The sequence below is a fragment of the Pristis pectinata genome, chromosome 1, assembly GCF_009764475.1.
Source record: "Pristis pectinata isolate sPriPec2 chromosome 1, sPriPec2.1.pri, whole genome shotgun sequence".
NCBI classification, from domain to species: Eukaryota; Metazoa; Chordata; class Chondrichthyes; order Rhinopristiformes; family Pristidae; genus Pristis; species Pristis pectinata.
Genome location: NC_067405.1, coordinates 60,964,848 through 60,983,683, shown reverse-complemented (window position 1 = coordinate 60,983,683; position 18,836 = coordinate 60,964,848). Strand labels below are relative to the sequence as shown.

The window sequence follows — 18,836 nt, the reverse complement described above, 5'->3', positions numbered from 1 at the left end:
TGTTAGCTTCCATTGGCCAAGCACAGACTTGCAAGTATGCTGGTTTACTTGCTCAAGTTGATATACTGAGTCTTGTTTGGGAACTCCCCCACCCCGACGTAGTCTTGCTTATTGATCTCACTCATCTGTCTGGATGTGCCGGCACCCAGGTTTCTTCCATTTTGTTTGCACCTGTCTCTCAGCAAAGGATTGAAGCTGACTTTATTGCCACTGAGCTCAGCCTCCTGTGAGCTGGAAATCATCTTTTAAGGTTTCTCTTTTGAAGAATTTTAAGTAAAAGATGCTTTTAAAGTAGAAGCACAGATTATTTGTTCTTCCCCTTTCACAATCTCTCCAGTTGCTGCTATCAGTAAAAGCACTGAGTAACTTAACTTTTCTAGTTGTATTCCTGCTTGCCTGTAATATAATTGTTTGTGCATTAACAGCAGAGTAACCAAAATCCTACTAACTTGTTATTTTACAAAGCTATACTTCCAGATTGAGTACTGTACTAGCTTTTGTGACTCTTGTGATGCTGTAGCTGAACTCTGAATGCGACCCAGCCAAGACGTGGCAAGTACAATAATTCAGTACAATTAGTGCAGGCAGTCCCTGGGTTCCATTCCTGAGAACTGTTCAAAAGCCGATTTTCTCCAGAAGTCAGAATCGTCAGTTTTCTATAGCTACCCATATCATATTGCTCTGCATACACTCTCTATAATTTCATTTCATTGAATAATTATTCCAACACTATTACTGTCTTGAAAAATGCATGGGAGAATTTGCATAAAGTCAGATTTCTGTTAGGTCGTTTGTACCCTGGGGAGCCCCTGTATAAGGTAATAATCAAGCATGACCAACGTTCACTGATAAATTGGTTGCAGAGAGGCCTCATAAAAATAGAGGTTTGCTCAATGACCTGTGGTAGATATAAACAAGGTTCCTGTTCTGGTCTTGACTAGAGAGATTGCTATAAAATCATTTTTCATGAATTTAGCAACAGGAGAAGATAAACTAATGGCCTCTGAAAGGTGGAGGAATAGATATGTAGACAGATTATAGAAAGGTGCAGAAACAACAGGGTTGTCATAGTGGAAGACTTTAACTTCCCCAGTATTGATTGGAACTTCCTTAATACAAGAAGCTTAGATGGGGCAGGATTTCTTCAGTACATTCAAGAGGGGTTCTTGAAACAGTATGTGGAGAGTCCAACTAGAGGAGAGACCTAGTTTTAGGAAATGAGCCAGGCCAGGTGACAGACCTGATAGTGGGTGAATATTTTGGGAATAGTGACCACCACTCATTATGTTTTAAGATAGTTATGAGTAGGATAAATTTGGATCTTGTGGGGAGGTACTAAATTGGGGGAGAGCAAATTAAGGCAGGAGCTAAGGGGTGTTGATTGGGAGCAGCTGCTGTCGGACAAGTCCACGTCTGACACGTGGGAGTCAGATTGAGTACTGTACTAGCTCTGTGACTCTTGCGATGCTGTAGTTAAACTCTGAATGCGACCCAGCCAAGACGTTCCTTGTCCTTACTCCTTACTAAGTGGGATAAAGGTCAGTTGCAGATATGGACAGAGAAGTGCCAGATGGAGTTTAATCCAGGCAAGTGTGAGGTGTTGCACTTTGGGAAGTCAAATGAAAGGAGAAAGTATACAGTTAATGGTAGGCCCCTTAATAACATTGAGGTACAAAGAGATCTTCGGGTCCAGGTCCATCGTTCACTGAAAGTGCCTACACAAATGGATAAAGTGGTAAAGAAGGTGCATGGCATGCTTACCTTCATTGGTAGGGGTGTTGAGTGTAAGAGTAAGGAAGTCATGCTGCACTTGGAGTATTGCATGCAGTTCTGGTCGCCCCATTATAGGAAGGATGATGAGATTATAGATAAGGTGCAGAAGAGGTTGACCAGGATGCTGCCTGGATTAAAGGGTATGAGCTCTAAGGATGCGTTGGACAAACTTGGGTTGTCCTCCTTACAGTGTAGGAGGCTGAGGGGAGACCTGATAGAAGTTTTTTAAAAATACAAGAGGCATAGATAGTGTAGAGAGTCAAAATCATTTCTCGAGGGTAAAAATGTCAAACACCAGAGGACATGCTTTTAAGGTTGGGGGGGTGGGGGGAGGTGGTGGAGTTTAAAGGTAACGTGAGAGGCAAGTTTTTTTACATATAGTGGTAGGTGCCTGGAATGGGTTACCAGGGGTAGTAGTAGAATCAGGCAGTTTGGTGGAGTTTAAGAGGCTTTTAGATGGACACATGAATATGAAGGGAATGGAGTGATATGGATAATAAACAGTAGAAGGACATTTAGTATAAATCAGCATCAAGATCGACACAACATCGTGGGCCGAGTGGCCTGTCCGATGCTGTATTGTTCTATGCTAATCTGTCATCTCCTTATTGTGAAGTAGTCCACTTTTGTGAAATCTGTAAGAACATCAGGCAAAAACAGATTTGGGTATGATTGCTTCCCACAATTGAGTAGCTTTGAGGAATGACAAATTAATGAGGGTTGCCTTCATTCCTAAATTGACCTCTAGTGTGGGTGAGGTCCTTCATGAGAAAATGCAAAGAGAGAAAATTGTTTCAACAAATTATGCATAAGATGTGTACACAACAAAAAGGATTGTTGTCACAGAATTTGTTTCATTGGTGTACTTCTCGATGGACAATGGAATCCACAATTCCTTCTGAAGTATCAACTGATCAATTTCAATGTTACTGTCTTTAATTTCATCAGATTGTGCAATACAGTGGAATATCATGCACCATTTACATTAATATGAAGGAGCCTTAAATTTGATTTCAAATTTGATGATGTAATTTTGAAACCAAAGATCGTTTTGTTGTCTTTTTCTTTTCTATATACAGTAATTTGTTTTCCAATTATGTATTTCATTTTAAATGGATTCTTCAAATTTTTTATAACAACAGTTGAAATCACGGTTAAGAGTAGCTGTGTCAGGTTCTGAAAGCTGCATGCATTATTTAGCATTGCATGAAAATATTGATGCTCATCAAATGTTGGGCTTTATGGTTGTCTAACTCTGTGGCATATGGTCTAACCATTACTCAGTTTAATGAGTTGGCAGTAAGTAGGCAGTTTATATTAATAATTCTACTATGATAAAATAATTATCAGGACAGAAAGTTTATTTGTGATCATAAGATTCCTTTAATATAAATTGAGTAGCAGATTTAGCAGTCATTGCCTGATCCGTAACCTTCCGTTTTTCTTCTATTTACCCTTTTGTGTGATGCGAATAGCAATTATTAAATATTTGTGGCATCATATCAGCATTAATTTTATGATCATGAACTGAATATTTTCCTGAAAAGACATGTATTGAGAACCATATATTCTATGCATTGATATGGAAATATAAACCATCACAAGGAAATACAAATCGCATGAGTGGAATATTTACAGCCTGGTTTTCCTTGCGTTACATCTTCAATACTTTTTTGAAAATAGTGTGATGCATTAAAGCAGGTGACAGGAACTTGTTTGTTTTGTTAAATCAATTTAATTTGTGACCTAGCTTGATAATGTTCAATAGTTTATATAATACAGAATAAATCGCTGCCTTTTGTATTTTTGCTTAAATCCATTTTTCCTTGTTACCAGCCCATAGATTATGAAGGCTTCAGATTATTCATGAAGACATATCTGGAGGTGGAGATCCCAGAAGAACTCTGTCAGCACTTATTCATGTCTTTTAAAAGGAAGACATGCCAAAATTCACCGGAGTCCCAGAGGCAAAACACAAGCAATTCACAGTTTAATCTATTAGGTAAGGACAGAGCAAATACAGTATCAGATTGTTAATGTAAATAATGGGGATTTGGCTATTGGAATATCGGAAACAATACTTAAAATGCTTGGAACATAAGACCTAAGAGTAGGTGTTGCAGATTACTAAGGTTATGACATTAAAGCCATCAGCAAATGTTTGCAAGGTAAGCAAAGTGGCATTGAGATGCATCAATATATTTCAATTTTTGATACAAATACAAAATTTACTTCAGAATTCATTCTCTCAAGTAGTTATAGAACCTGACTGACTCTGAAATGAACAGTTTCTTTGTTAGAAAATAACTGAAACACCAAAGAAAAGAATTAATTTTAATTAAAAAAAGAATTGACATTTGCCATTACTTGCACCTTTGAATGTTAGATTCAGAACAACTCTTTCAATGAGTTAATGCATGTTTGATGTAGATGTAAAGAATAACTAAAGTATTTCTTTGGTGTAACCGTGTCATTATTTCTATTTTGACATATCTGGGCTGCAAAACTGCCATTCCATGTTAGTTCTTTTCAGACAATTTAAATCAAAATTGTTTACTTTCCCCACATTGGATGTTGGAAATGGAAGGAAGGACCAGGTCAGGAAAAGGCTTTTGCACAAAAAAAAAGTTAAAGAGGATAATCAAGGTGAAATTGGATAAACAAAAAGTAAAGTTGTTAAAAATGGTCGGTAAAGGAATGAACGATAATTAATGGGAGAATGGAAAATGAAACAGAATGAAAGGAAGTGTCCTTCTTGCTGTTGATGTGCACACCTGTAGATATTGGACATCCTCCATGCCTTGCATACTCCATAATAGAATGCTCTAAATGCTGACTTGAAAGCCATCCTCATTGGATTGCCACTTAGCAGCACTCAACATTATTGCATTGTGGAACTGACAGCTCTGCATTACACACGTAGCACATTAAACTCTGAGATCCAGAAATTACTGCCTGCAATCCCCTGCTTCCCTTTTGGAGGTGGGGGCTGATTTGCAGCTTTCTCTGGTGTAATCTTCAAAATCAATGATCTGATGAGAACGTAAGCTATTCATGTTATGAGATAATTATGCTGTAATTACTGTTTAGTCATCTCTCTCTGAACCTAAAATGAATATACTTTATATCTGTGCATTGTAATTTTTCATAAATATTTAAATATGTGATAGAGTTTAATCTTAGAATCATTATGGTGAAGAATAAGTCAGTTTAGCCCATTGCTTCCATGCCAGCACCTTACAGAACAATGTATTCCATCCTCTTACCCCGTGTTTTCACTGTGATCCTATAAGTGAATTTCCCTCAAATGCTTATCTTATTTCCCTTTTAAAAAGTCCTCCGCACTCTGGTTCCAGCACCTGTTTTTTTTCATTTACTTTTGTCAAAATGTTTGATATTTCAGCTTCATTCTATGTATGTTCTGATCTTTATTTTCCACTCTGTAAAATGTTAGTTTAAAATTGTTCTTTTGCGTTCTGGATGGTTGAAAGGAAGTCGCTGTTATTTCTTGCAAGAGATACATTAGAACTAACATCTGATAGCAACCAACACACAGTTTCATGAACCTCTGCAGTTTTCTTTCAGGACATTGGGGTGGCACAGTGCCGCAGCTAGTAGAGTTCCTGTTTCACAGCTCCAGTGACCTGGGTTGAAGCCTGATCTCTGGTGTGGCATTTGAATATCCCGGTAAATGCATGGGATTCCTCTGGCTGCCCTGGATTCCATCCGCATCTAAACACGCAGGTTAATTGGCCACTGTAAATTGCCCTGAGTGTAAGTGAGTGGTAGAATCAGGAGGAGTTGATGGGAATATGGGGAGAATAGATTACGGGGGAATTAAGTGGTGAATGGGATTGCTGTGTGAGCTGGCAGAGACTTGATGGGCCAAAATGTCCTCCTTGGATATTGTATGAAAATATAGAATGTGTCACTTTGCTGTTGATTGTAGCATTAGTTTAAATGTTGCAGTGATGAGTTGAAAATTTACAAATCAATCAGCACAGAGAGGCAGAAATTCTTTGTACTTGGTTAACAATTTAGAAATTAAGAGCAACTTCCTTACAGATTGTACCAATATTGGGAAGCGCATGTATTAAGCTTTAAAGTTGTAAAATATAATTATGAAAAAATTAATTAATAGGAGGGTGTAGAAGCATTGAAGTTTGTTGGTAGTCAATGAGCCAGCAATCTCGAGTCTGGCAGGTAAATTAAAGTCATTCCTATTAATCTGCCAGCTGTAATTAAAATCAGTAGCTTTGTTGATCAGTAAGATATATTATCGTAATTTAGGAGATGCCTATTTCAAAATTTATTTAATGTTGCATTTTCATAAAGACATTATATTTAACTATCAAACCTTCAGTGCACATTGGAATAGAGGCCCTAAACTGGATAAAGAGAAAGGTGTTTTGTTTGGTCTTATAATTGATTTTAATCATGTTCAATGTGAAACACGTCCTCTCTAATTGAACAGTAATAATTAGTCTTTAATCTGTTGCATTTTGCCAGCAATATGAATAATTGTGATATTTTTACCGCAAAAACTAAGGCACTATGGGATAAAATTGATCATTGGTGATAGGGAACAAAATAAATAGTGAACTGGAAGTCCATTTTATAACCAATGCAGTTTTCTTCTCCACTAAATAAACATTCATTTTATGTATTTTGTTCCTAATCGAATGAACTTTTTGAGTTTTCTTTAACCACATCCAACACTTTCACCATCTCAGTGCCTACAGTTTTCTTTTTAAAGATTTTAAATATTTTATCACGTACTTATATCTTATGTACACGTAATTTAAAGTTATGTTTTGATATCTGATAAGAGGTCTAATTAGCATTTTGTAGAATAATCAGCCCTTTCGAAGCTTCTTTTAAAGTTACCAAGCAATGAAACAAACTATATTATTCTGTAATGTTCTGCAATAATAATCTTAGACATACAACTAAGTCTGCCATCTCTTCTATAAAAACTTATTTTTGAAGCTTCAGTTTCAATTTCATCTGAACCTGACCTCCCAAAAAAATAGGTATATTGCCCTAAATGTTCCCTGAAATTTCAAATTTAAGCTGCAAAATATATTTATGTACATATGTAGTAAATCTTGCATGTTTTAGACTTTGATTTGGCAAAATACTGCAACTGCTGAAAATCTGCAATAAAACACCAAGTGACTGAAATCCTGTACTGAGTATTTCCAGCATTTTCTGTTTTGTTTCTGTATTTGATAATCATCATTAGCTGCATCCACAGCATCCTGTCCCCAGTGAAATCTATCTGTACAAGCTTGAGAACTTAAGTTGATGTCCCTCAATAAGGAGAAAATGAAGTGCTCTCCACAATTGTATCACACTAAGTCTGCATTAAGTTGACTTCGACTTTTTAAGATTTTATCACATAACTTTGGAAAATGCTTTTAAGGATAATACTGGTTTTAAAACCAATGTAAAAGAACTTATTCACTTTCTACCTGTCTGTGACATCCACCTAGAAATTCATCCTTGAGGGCAGCAATGTCAAAAGCAGAAAGTAGTGGTCTCTGAAGGTTACACTGCATTTCTGAAGTTTGGTTCCAGCTACTTCAAATTAATGTCTTTTCTTAAAAAAAAATTCTTCATTCCTCTTTTGTGTTGACAAGACAACTGTCAAAAAGAAGGCTTCAGTTCAAAACTTGTCAAAACACAACATGACAATTCAATTCAATGTAACATGTGGTTTAGAATTGCGTTATTGTAGCTGTGGCTTCTTGTACCTGAAACTGGATGCTGCTGAAATCCTGAAAGAGGAAGTTACAAGTATATTGATTGATATGTGTTAATGTGCTCTTGGGTAGCCAGAACTAATTTCAAATTTTAAAGATGAACAGATATAGATGTTCAGAAAATAATAAACAAAGGAGGGGATAATAGTAGGTCCACAACGTAATGCATTTATAATGAATTGCAATATTCCATTTGTCACAACAAGCATTTGTCTGACCAGGTCTGAAAGGTTATTTACAGATACCTCCTTCTGAAATGATTCTTGCATCTGAATTAAAGTATTTGATTTTATAATAGCTAGGGTAGGAACATAATTTAGTTCAAATCTTACCAGCTAATACATCGTGCAGTTTGGTCTATCAACTACCCTTTAACATAGCTGGGATTATCCCAAAATACATGATCAAATACAGTGCAACTAGCTTTGATGTCAACTTTGATCGTGAAAATCAATAATTTGATCTGTAAAATTTGGTACAATTTTCAGCCATAATAAGGAGGCTAAATAAATTCCTTGATGCCATTCTCAGTGTGTGTGTATTTGCATGTGTGCGAGAGAGAGACCCTGCCCTCCCCCATGTTAAAGGAATTCATGCAGAGGCACCTTCCGCTCCCCAGATCTGGAATGGAAGTAAATAATCCCCAATCCTGAGGAACCACCTCAGAAGGAGAAAGAAGAGTGTGTCATAAGGATATAAGAAATAGAAGCAGTAGTACATCACCATCCCTTATGCCTACTCTGCCTTTTTGATAGGATCATGGCTGTCTTTAACAAGAGTGCCACTCCTGCACTATTAGATTAATATCAACAATCAATCTCAGATTTGAATATCCCAGAGAATGAGGCTTCAAGAACCCCTTGGGTAGTGAATTCTGAAGGTTCACTTCCTTCTCATCTTTGTCCTGAATGCTGATTCCTTATGAGACTGTAATGCCCAGTTCCAGACACTAGCCTGGGAAAACAGCAGCTCTGCATCTACCCTTGTAAACCCAGAGGAATTTTGTGCATTTCAGTGAGATCAGCTGTTATCCTTTTAAACTCCAATAAGTTTGGCTTGGTCTGCTCAATGTTTCCTTACATGACAAACCCACCATCCCAGGAATCAATCTAGTGAACCTTCCAGGAATTGTTCTGTTGTCTGTGTTTGTGTGCAAATCAGATTGACAGAACAATGTACACTGTGCTTGATGAGCATGTTTTCAGAAAATATTTATTTTTGAAGTTAAAATTGTTTGGTTTGAGGGAAGATTTGAGACACTGGTATGGTTTATACTGAGACAAATTCTTTTGAGGAGGTATCAGTATTTTTAAAATCAATAAGAGTTTCGATGATGGAGTGAAAACAGGTTGATTATTTCTGCTCTTTGTGGGGTTGATGAAAATGCACAGCAATTTATAAATGTCAGGAGTAACAAGCTAAAAGGTTAGGAGAGAGTCTTTACCACACAGTGTATTGAAAAATGAAATGTGTTGTCAGAGAGAATAGTTGAAGCAAAAACTACTGTGGAGAAAGTTGGATAAATAATTGGAACAGAAAGATGTAAGGTCATAAAAAGGCAACAGGCCAGTGAAATTAGAAGTCAACACAGAAGGCCACATGATCTTCCCTGTCTCGCCATAGACCAGGTAAAATCTTTTCCATTGATTTTTAAATTAATTGCTTTCTTCCATTATTTTCTTTATTGTATGTTCTGAGGGTCACATTCTCATTAATCTTAGATATTATGAATGTGATGTATTAATCCAGTTCCATTTTGCAGTGAGCTGCATCATATGGATCTGGCTTGGCCCCTGCCCACTCAGACCTTATCTGGACACGGAATTCTGAATGAGCTGACCATCTGCACCTGGGGTGCTGGCTCCAGAGCAATCTGATAGATTTTTGATAGCTCTCTGCACTCAAGGACTTTTGAACTGCTTTCAAATGTCATTGATAATTAGAGACATTTAAAATCAGTACAAATGCTCAAATTCTTTAAAGTAAAACGGTAATTAAAACATCTTTAAAAACTAGAATTAAAAACATTAATATAAAATAGTCACCAAGCCACTTATCTTTTAACTCAAGATGGACAACCCTACTTACAAGGCATAGGATCATGCTACTTATGCAAGCCATGACCAGTGTGTAGCTGAAGTGCCAGATGTGAGGTGCATCTGGTCCCCCAGCTCAGCAAGTTGATGCCCCTTGGCTGGTCTCAGTGCAGAGTTCAGGCATAGAAGCTGAGCCATGAGAAGAACATAGCTGGTGGTTCTCTATAACTGCTGGTCAGAGGCAAATACAAATCGGCCTTAGCACTGTCTCCATCATCATTCAAACTTCATTTCACCTTTCCAATGGATTAAATGAATTGAACCAGATATCACTTTAATGTCATTTAACCAATCACTCACTTTTATCTGGTGAAAAAATGATGACATACCCAAGTAATAATGTTTGATTCATGCAAATTAAAATTTCATGGACATTCCTCACTTAGCTGCATAATTAGCCAAAGGTTCTTGAGCAGTGATTTCAATTGCATTGATTTAGAAAGGAGTTGCAATCTAAAATTTGTAACTTGCATGCTTTGGTTGATCTGCTTTGGTGTTGCACATACAATGTTGATCGCGCAGTATTCAAGTCAAGGAGCAGTTAGGAGCTTGGGGTTAATTGGTTCCAGGTAGGAATGGAGGGAAGGAAATGGGAGAGGGAGTTGGTGTATGGGGAAAGTGGAATGGAAAGCAAGGTGAAAGGAGATGACTGGATAGGAGGGAAGAACAGCCGTTGAGGTGGATAGAATAAAGCAAGGGGGGGTTTGGGAATATGATACTCTTGTAAGGGTATCTATAGGGTTATTTACAGGGGGGTACTTTTGAGGGTTGTAAAATTGATTGCATTGAATTGGAAAATGGCCAAGATAATAGCAGCTGGAGTAGAAAAGAAAAATTTTGGAAATTTGATTTGGTATTTATATCTTTTTTTACGGTGTCCTAAAAGCTAATTTAAAAACATAAAGATAAAATAAATTAATAAACATTTCCCTTTTATCCCCCATGATCCCTCTATTTGGTGTCTAATATTTGCTGTCTATGCCCTGGCTCTTCATATGTAAATTTCTCATCTTGTTTTCAAACTCCACAGATGACCTTGGCCTGTCCTATCAATGTAATCCTTTTTGCAGCCCTATAACCTATCCTTTGCTCTCCCACCTAGCTACCGAAAATGTACATTTATCTTATTTTGGCCTCATGCATTTTCTCCCTTTCTCTCCCTCCCCCTCCATCTTTTACTCTAAACGCAACTACTGGGACCCAAGGCCTGGAATTTCTTTTGCTCTAAGCTCTTCAATATTCTTTTAAGTCGCAGGTTTGCTCAAAGTTTAGACTGTTATCCTTCTATGGCTTAATACCCTTTTATAACACCTCTGCAACTTCTCTTGATGCATTGTTCAACATTAAATACACTCTATAAATTGCTGTTATTTTCAATTTTAAAATTGCACCTTATGACTTTTTAATGGTTTAATATAGTAGTTTTGTTCTTGATTTGAAACTGTAACAGTTATAGAGAGCCCTAAGCTATCTATAATGTAGTGCTGTGCAAAAGGGAGAATGGGGTATTAAGAGCATTTTGCATTTCTGATGACATGCAATTTTAATTTAATAATCAATTCACCTTTAACTTCTACTTCATACTGATGATACAAATAAAAGCCCATAATAACCATGAAAATGGCCAAAGAATCCCAAATTTCAAGTTTGAGAGAAGATTGATAGAGTATAAATTGAACGATACCAGGAATGAATCATCCTCTTTAGTTTTGTGAGGAAGAGACAAAGACAACACGATATGAGACATGAAGAGAGTGTGATCAGTAGACAGTGGTGAAATTTTGCTAAAACCATCAGAAATAGAAATCCTCAAGTAATTACTGGGAAATGTATATCCGTATTAGTCATTTGGGAGTTTTTCTTTTATCTTGACTTGTCCTTGATACTTTTGCTTTTAACTTTTTGTTTTCTCTCGTTTGTGGCTAGTTCAAACCTGCTGCAGCTCCATGCATGGTTATTTTAGAAGGCAGGTCTGAGTAAGCTAGGGCATGGATTCTCGTGTGATAGCCTCCTTCATTGGGAATGTTGTAGCATAATAGATTTGTAGCTGGGACATTTCAGTTATATTTGCACCATGTAGAATGGCCATTAATGATAAGAGTTCTGGGTTTATAGTGATGCAGAAACACTTTGAGGTGTCTTTAGAGAAGCCTTGCAGGTTGAATAAGTAGGAAAATTAAGTACAAATAAACAGCTCTGTACTGAAACTATACAAACTTTGGTATATCATCACTTGTAAAATTGTCTAATTGTAGTCCTTGCAGTAACAAGCAATAACAAGTCATTGGAAAAGTCCCCAAGGGAGGTAACAAGAATGAAAGGTAGCTTCAATAACTTTAAAGTGAATTCTAAGAGTTGGAGCTATTTACAAAAACACAGTTACAATATATTTCAACTTTTTTAATGTGGGTGATTTGGATACATTGCAGTTGGATATGTAATCTGGTTTGGGAAGGGCTGTAAGAATTTGTAAATATTTATAAATCCTTTGGCAAAGAGTTAGCGTCAATTCCAGGAAGTATTTATCCTGACTCATTTCCCTCTGGAGCAAACTATTTAAATGTACACTAGGTATGAGTTCAAAACAATTTCTAATGGGGAGTATGCTGAGTTACTGAGCAAACTTGGAGATTTGTCATCCTAATTGCTGGGTTGTTAGTTGGCATGGATTTGATGAGTTTTGTCCTTCTACAATCCCTTGAAGGCTTGCTTTATTGCCCAAGGGAAACCGGGAAGGAGTTCCCAGACATTTCCTAATATTGGGTTTAAGTCTTGTTTTCTCCTTTTGGTCTCATGTTGGAGATTGTTGGTTGGATCATTAGTATACATGGTTGTACTTTGTCTGAATGGCGCAAAGTTGCTGAGCCTGCAGATTATTCTCCATTTCTTACTTTGCTATGTTTCTAAGTGTTATTGGAACAGCATCAACTACGCTTGCTGCAAAATCCACATATCCACCTTGTTAATTTTAACCCCTGTGTTCTGGTTCTGTGCTCACAATTTGTCAAAGAGAATCACATCTCTGAGATGTTACCTTTCAGCCCACAATAGACTTGTCCGTCTTCTCCCAAATTCAGTTTGAAACAATTGTTTAGATCCTTGCATTGTGAAATCATTCCTGTAGCTCAACTTTGAACCATCTGCCACTTGTTTTGCACAAGGTTTGACAATTCTAAATGTAGGCTCGTCAGTGGTCTGCACAAGATTAAATTCATTCAGGTAATAATCACGGTTGAACACAGGAGAAAACACTCCGAGAGCTTTTGGTAGATGACGATAGTGAATAAATTGGCAAGATTCCATGAAGTAATATTCAAGATGGAATGTTTGATCATTTATTCCTAGTGCTTAACAATGCTTACTGATTAAATGACTGGTTTGAGATGGAATTAATTCACTCTAAAAATGTAATTGTTTTGTGTTATTCATTATTGCTCCAAAACGGGAAATAACTGCAGAGAAAGATGCACTACTCTTTCAGAGTTCAACTCCTTTCTTGACAAGCCAGCAACTTAGAGATTTTATTAAATACATAGAATTTATTTGACAAACAAAAGAAAAAAATATTAAATGAGCAACCTGCCTTTTCCTAAACACTCCAAGCTGCTGATGATTACAGAACTCTGTTAGGTTTTCATCTGCTTCCTAAAGTGAAGCATTTGTCCCTATTTGCTGTTAGAGTTATTGATGCTTTTAACCTGCAGGTTTTTTTTATGATGAACCAATGTTTTTCTTTGAGGAGTTGTACCAATGAATAAACAACAAAATGCTGCAAAACATACACAAATTGATATTTATTGTTTAACATCATCCACAGTTTAAATTTACGATATACCAAGATGTTCGGTGACAAATAGTGGCTCCAGTTATTTTAGCAGCAAAATCATGAGCATTTCAAAGGGAAGGTTTATTATCCTATCATTTAATACCTTGTAATCTGATTTATTGCAGAGAGATCACTTGATATATTGCCAAATCAGTCTCTTGTATCTTAGGCTCTAAATGCTCCCCCACACTGTTGGAGCCTGCAGTACTGATTGCAATAATTCCATTATCTCTTTGACATATCCTAGTAGCAAGTTATGCAACATTCAGAATAATAATGTAACATGTTATCACCGTCCACTAAAGAAAAATAAGTGCTTATTTTCTGCTGTATCAAAATGTTATTTTATCATTAAGTATGAATCAGTCTTTTGAGACACTAAATCCCTGAATATGTTCTCATACTTGTATTACTTGTAAATTAATCCTTGTGAATACTAAAAGGGAAGTTTTTTTGGGGAGTTTGAATGGGGTAAACATGATTGGCAAGCAAGAAACCTGAATAATCTTATGTAAGTTGTGCAAGCATTATGAAATCACTGGAAGTTGACTTCAGCTGATTAATCTGGCAGAGGATAATATTGCATCACGACTCATGCTTGCTGCAGGCATTGTTACAAAAACCTTCTGTAACGACCTCAAAATTGCAGCTGTTCAACAGAAGCCTGTACTAAAATAGATTGATTCCATTTCATTAGATTCATTGTTAAGTAGAATTGAAGAACGAGGCCACCTGATAGCATTTTCTGTTCCAGGTATTACTTTTCCATGCAGTCTCCGTCATCTTCCTGTCATGCCCAAGCAACTTTAATTGAGAATGTCTCCCTTTGTGTAAAATGAATACATGCACCTGATTTCCCTTACTTTGTATGGAAGAGCAGGTGTCTTTTTTTTATATATAGAGAGAATACTTGCAATGCATCTCGGTGCATCTATGATTGCAATTTAACAATTTGTTGAAGAAATATATGGGTAAAGTGTGCTTATCAGCTTTAATCATTTAATAAATGTGTGGACCAATTATTTAAAAAAGACGAAAATTCATTGTGCTTGACGGTTAACTCTCATTCACCTGCCCCCCCAACTCCTCCCACCCCACCCCACCCCACCCCACTCCTCCCACCCCACCCCACCCCACCCCACTCTCCTCCCACCCCACCTCGCCCCACTCTCCTCCCACCCCACCCCGCCCCACTCTCCTCTCGCCCCACTCTCCTCCCACCCCCCCACTCTCCTCCCACCCCACCCCTCCCCACTCTCCTCCCACCCCACCTCACCCCACTCTCCTCCCACCCCTCCCCACTCTCCTCCTTCCACCCTACCTTCTCCCCTTCACCCCACTCTCCTCCTTTCCCTCCTCACTTTCCTTCCACTCCCCCCTCCACTCTTCATTTATTGCTAATACAACATTGTGTCTCCTGCAAAATATTGTGAAATTGGCCAAAATCTAATACATAGGTTGCACACAGAAACAAGCACTAAAATGGGTCATGCATTTTCTGACAGAACCTCAGTTCAATTTAATGCAGCTTTTGTCACCATTGTGCAATAGAGAAGGGCACCAGCCCTTTAAGACGTACTCCCCAGGCAGCACCGGCAACGCACGTGGAGGAGTGGGAGGCTGCACAGATTTGCTCAAAGGGGCTTGTACGTCCTGGTCAATGAGGTGTACGTCAAGAGGGAGTTCCTGTACACCGAATAGATCAGGAGTCCCATCAGGCTGACTACATGAAGAGTTTGGTGAGCAGCAGCTACAGGAACCTCCTCTTGGAGTGAGAGTCCCCACATAATGCAACAATGCAAACTGAAATTTCATGAATTTCACATTAGGGTGATCTGCACACCAACAGTGATATTTACAAATTGGTCCTCACAGAAGCATTTGTTTAAATCAAAAGCATAGATGCTATTCAGCAAGAAATACAGATGTTGTAGCAAGCCATTTGACTGATTGAAGCAGAGGTACATTCGTTTGTGTGTTGGAAAATCAGATGAGATGGCCCTTCAAAGAAGGACGAGTGATTGTTATGCATCATATGGACCATCCCACCTCATCATTGGTGCACTTCACTGGTGGTATTGATTAAAGTGTGGAGAGGATCACATGGTCTACATTGGGGATTATGATTTGCAGACTTCATAAAAGAAACACCTCTCCATTGGGTAGTTTCTTATAGCTCTTGTCAACAGAGCTTTCCTCCTACTTTCCACTGGGTGAGGCTGTGGACACTAAGCAGTGACCTCCCCGGTATCTGCTGCCACCTCCCTGCCGCTTACCTTAATCCTGCTGATTTCCAGATTGTGGATCTCATGCCCCCTCAGGTTTTCCTAGTTGTTCTTCCTCTGCCACCAGATGCTGTCTTTGGTTTGCAGGATTGTGCAGCGTGCAGTTCACAGTGAAGTTGTGACATCTATTTAGCATGTACCACAGCCAAGATGACCTCACCTTGACTCCAATGCTGATTTCCACTCCTATCCTGCTCCTTGTGTAAGTCTCATTATATCCGCACTCAGCTGCAGCTTGTGGTAGGTGTATTGGTGTGAGTGGTCCTTTTTTTTGGGTGGTGTTGCTTGCTGAAAATACTCGGCAATTTGGTCTCCCGCAGGATGCAATCCCGAAAACTTCCTGGAAACATAGCATTCACCAGGAGGAAATCCTTTTCATAATCCACTGCAACATCGAGGGGGTAGAAGACTACTTTGCTGATTTAAAAAAAAGTGTTGGGTTATTAATGGAAACCCTTATCGGCATGCCTGCAATCAATGGCTGCCTGCACTTGTGGGAAACCAGCAACACTGGCAAATCCTGGTGCCCGAGAGGCTACCTGTTCCTCATTGAAATCAAGGTAGATAAATTATCTCACCAAATACAATGCCTGGGGGAAGTCTTCAATAAAGCAACAAACAGTAAATTGGGAGACAGCACGGAGATCTGCAGTGGCAACTTGATAAGATCCCAAGGTGAGGAAGTTGAGAGTTAATGGGATCTTCACTTCCAGAGAGAACAGTCCAGGCTGCGAGTCTTTCTGAAGAATGTCACATATCTCACCTTTACAACCTTGGACCAGCCTAGGCTGAAAATACATTGTTCATCAGAGAGGTCCAGGCAGGATGTGGTGTCACTGAAGACTCCCTGGAAGATGAAAATGAGCCTCCTGCCCTCGTCTCCATCTCAACAGTGCCCAGATGTGGCTATGATGATACATTTGGTAATCTAGAGCTGCCAATGATGACACTGCTAAGACTCATGATGGAATGTGTGTCACACCAGCTAAATGTGGAGAAAAATTGCTCAAAGTTAGTTGTAAGTGTTGAAGCTGCTCAGTCAGGATTCCCAGTGTCAGCAGAGCGTGCCTTTGGATGCTGAGAAAAGCAGCAAATAGTGCAATATGCCCCTCATTGTCATGAAGCTGTTCCACACTGCTCATAATTTGGAGCTTTCAGTTACAGTTTATGTTAAATGGGCGGAAAAGGCATTATGTGACTAAGAGCATCAGACATCAGTCAGATATGTTAATGCAGTTCGCCCACGGAACCAGCTGGTCCATCCCTGTTGGTGGTATTGGCTGCTGAAAATATCCAGCAGTTTGACCCAGAAAAGATCACAAACACGAACTAGTCCAGGGGCAACCTGCCATTTTCACCTTAAAATGGGCGCAGCATGTATTATTTTTTAAGCAAATCTGTGCCATGACTATATTGCTTGTCACCATGAAGATAATATGATGCAAATCATGAAACTACATTTGTGTTAAGTTCAAAGCCAAAGTACTTGGATTCATTTAAAAATATTGTGGATATTTACAGTAAAATATATGGGATTAAGAATTTCAAAGGGATGATAGATTAAAACATGTCATTTTTGTACAGCAGAGGAATTATTGTAAAAGCTGTTATTTCTCCATGCCTTATGGTTCCAAAGTAGAAAGTGGGAAAAAAAGTAACATTAATGTATCCGGCTAAAAGAAATTGAAATTCTGTTAATGTGAGAGGATGTGGAGAGGATTTTCATTGAATGATTTTGAAGGCTTTACCAGGCTGCTGCTTAAAGTTTGAAAAGAATGATCAAACCACAGTGGCACTGAAAGCCAGGTATATGGACTAAATCCTCTTCTAAATCCCTGGACTCGTATTTAGTGGTTGTATAAACTGTTTGAAAAATGTTCAAAGAATTTGGATGTAATATTTCAAACACTGTTTGTGGAGATTCTGATACATCTTAAGAATTTTATTCATGCACCTGTGGGTATTCTTCCAACTAGACAGACAGAAAACTGAACATTGGGTGGAAATCTGGGCATGTATCTGCTGGATAATAATTTGAATGGAAAATAATTTTGGCATAAATTTATCTATTAGCGGAGATCCATTCTGCTTTAAACTTGACTGTTTATAATAATATTTTGATTTGGTCACGCTATAGGGTTTAGTTCTTGCAGAAGGCATGAGAGATGATTCTCATTCTTTTTCTTACAACATAGGCTATTCAACCCATCAAGTCTATGCCGGCTCTCGGAGCAATCCCATCAATACCATTCCCCCCCACGTTTCCCTGTAACCTATTCCCTCTCACACGCCCAACAACTCCACTCAAATTCTCCTACCACCCACCTACATTAGGGGCAATTTACAGTAGCCAATCAATCTATCAAGCAGCACATCTTTCAGATGTGAAAGGAAATTAGAGCATCCGGGGAAAACCATGTGGTCACAGGGAAAACATGCGAACTCCACACAGAAAGCACCGGAGGTCAGGATTGAATCCAGATAACTGGGGTTTTGAGGCAGCAGCACTACCTGTAACTTTTGAACACATCCAAAGAAAGATGCAATGTTGGAAGCAAATGTCCTTGATCAGCACATGAAATTGCTGTATGGCCTTTTTAATGACTGCACCTCTGATGTATTAAGGCAAATGACCATCCAGTTGACTGTACGTAGGTTTTCTCTAACAGCCCTAGAAGCTGATCAGGGCAACTATTTTCATTTTAACATTGCACCATTGTTTCTAAACTTGTGCAATTTTCTAAAATAAGTAGACTGATGGTTCTAACAAAAAAGACTCATCAAAGTGTTAGGAAGGTGTTAATAAATCCTGCTGTTTCAGAAACGGCTTTCTGAGAATATATGAGGCACCATGTATGTTGTATGCATTTTTATATCTCTGGACTCGTATTTAATGGTTGTATAAACTATTTGAAAAATGTTTGAAGAATGGTGGATGAGCTCAGGCCTCCGGGTCCGACCTAGATTCCCTACTTTTGTCATTGAGCAGACTATCATGAATTCATTGGTGTGGAAGGGAGGATCTCTGGTATTTATTGTCCTCTGCTCAACCTTCTTCAATATAGCTGTAAGTAAGCGATAGCTATCAGTA

The 18,836-nt window shown here is 38.3% G+C and overlaps 1 protein-coding gene across 6 annotated transcripts in view; it reads left to right on the top strand.

The window, feature by feature from the left end:
- The window catches only part of LOC127571220 (diacylglycerol kinase beta), a 450,652-nt gene that overhangs the window by 127,542 nt on the left and 304,274 nt on the right, over window positions 1–18,836 (top strand). For all 6 annotated transcript variants that reach the window (XM_052017450.1, XM_052017424.1, XM_052017441.1 and 3 more), the window contains one exon: window positions 3,610–3,775. In XM_052017450.1, coding sequence (XP_051873410.1) covers window positions 3,610–3,775 — 166 coding nt within the window. The remainder of the gene's footprint in view (window positions 1–3,609; window positions 3,776–18,836) is intronic.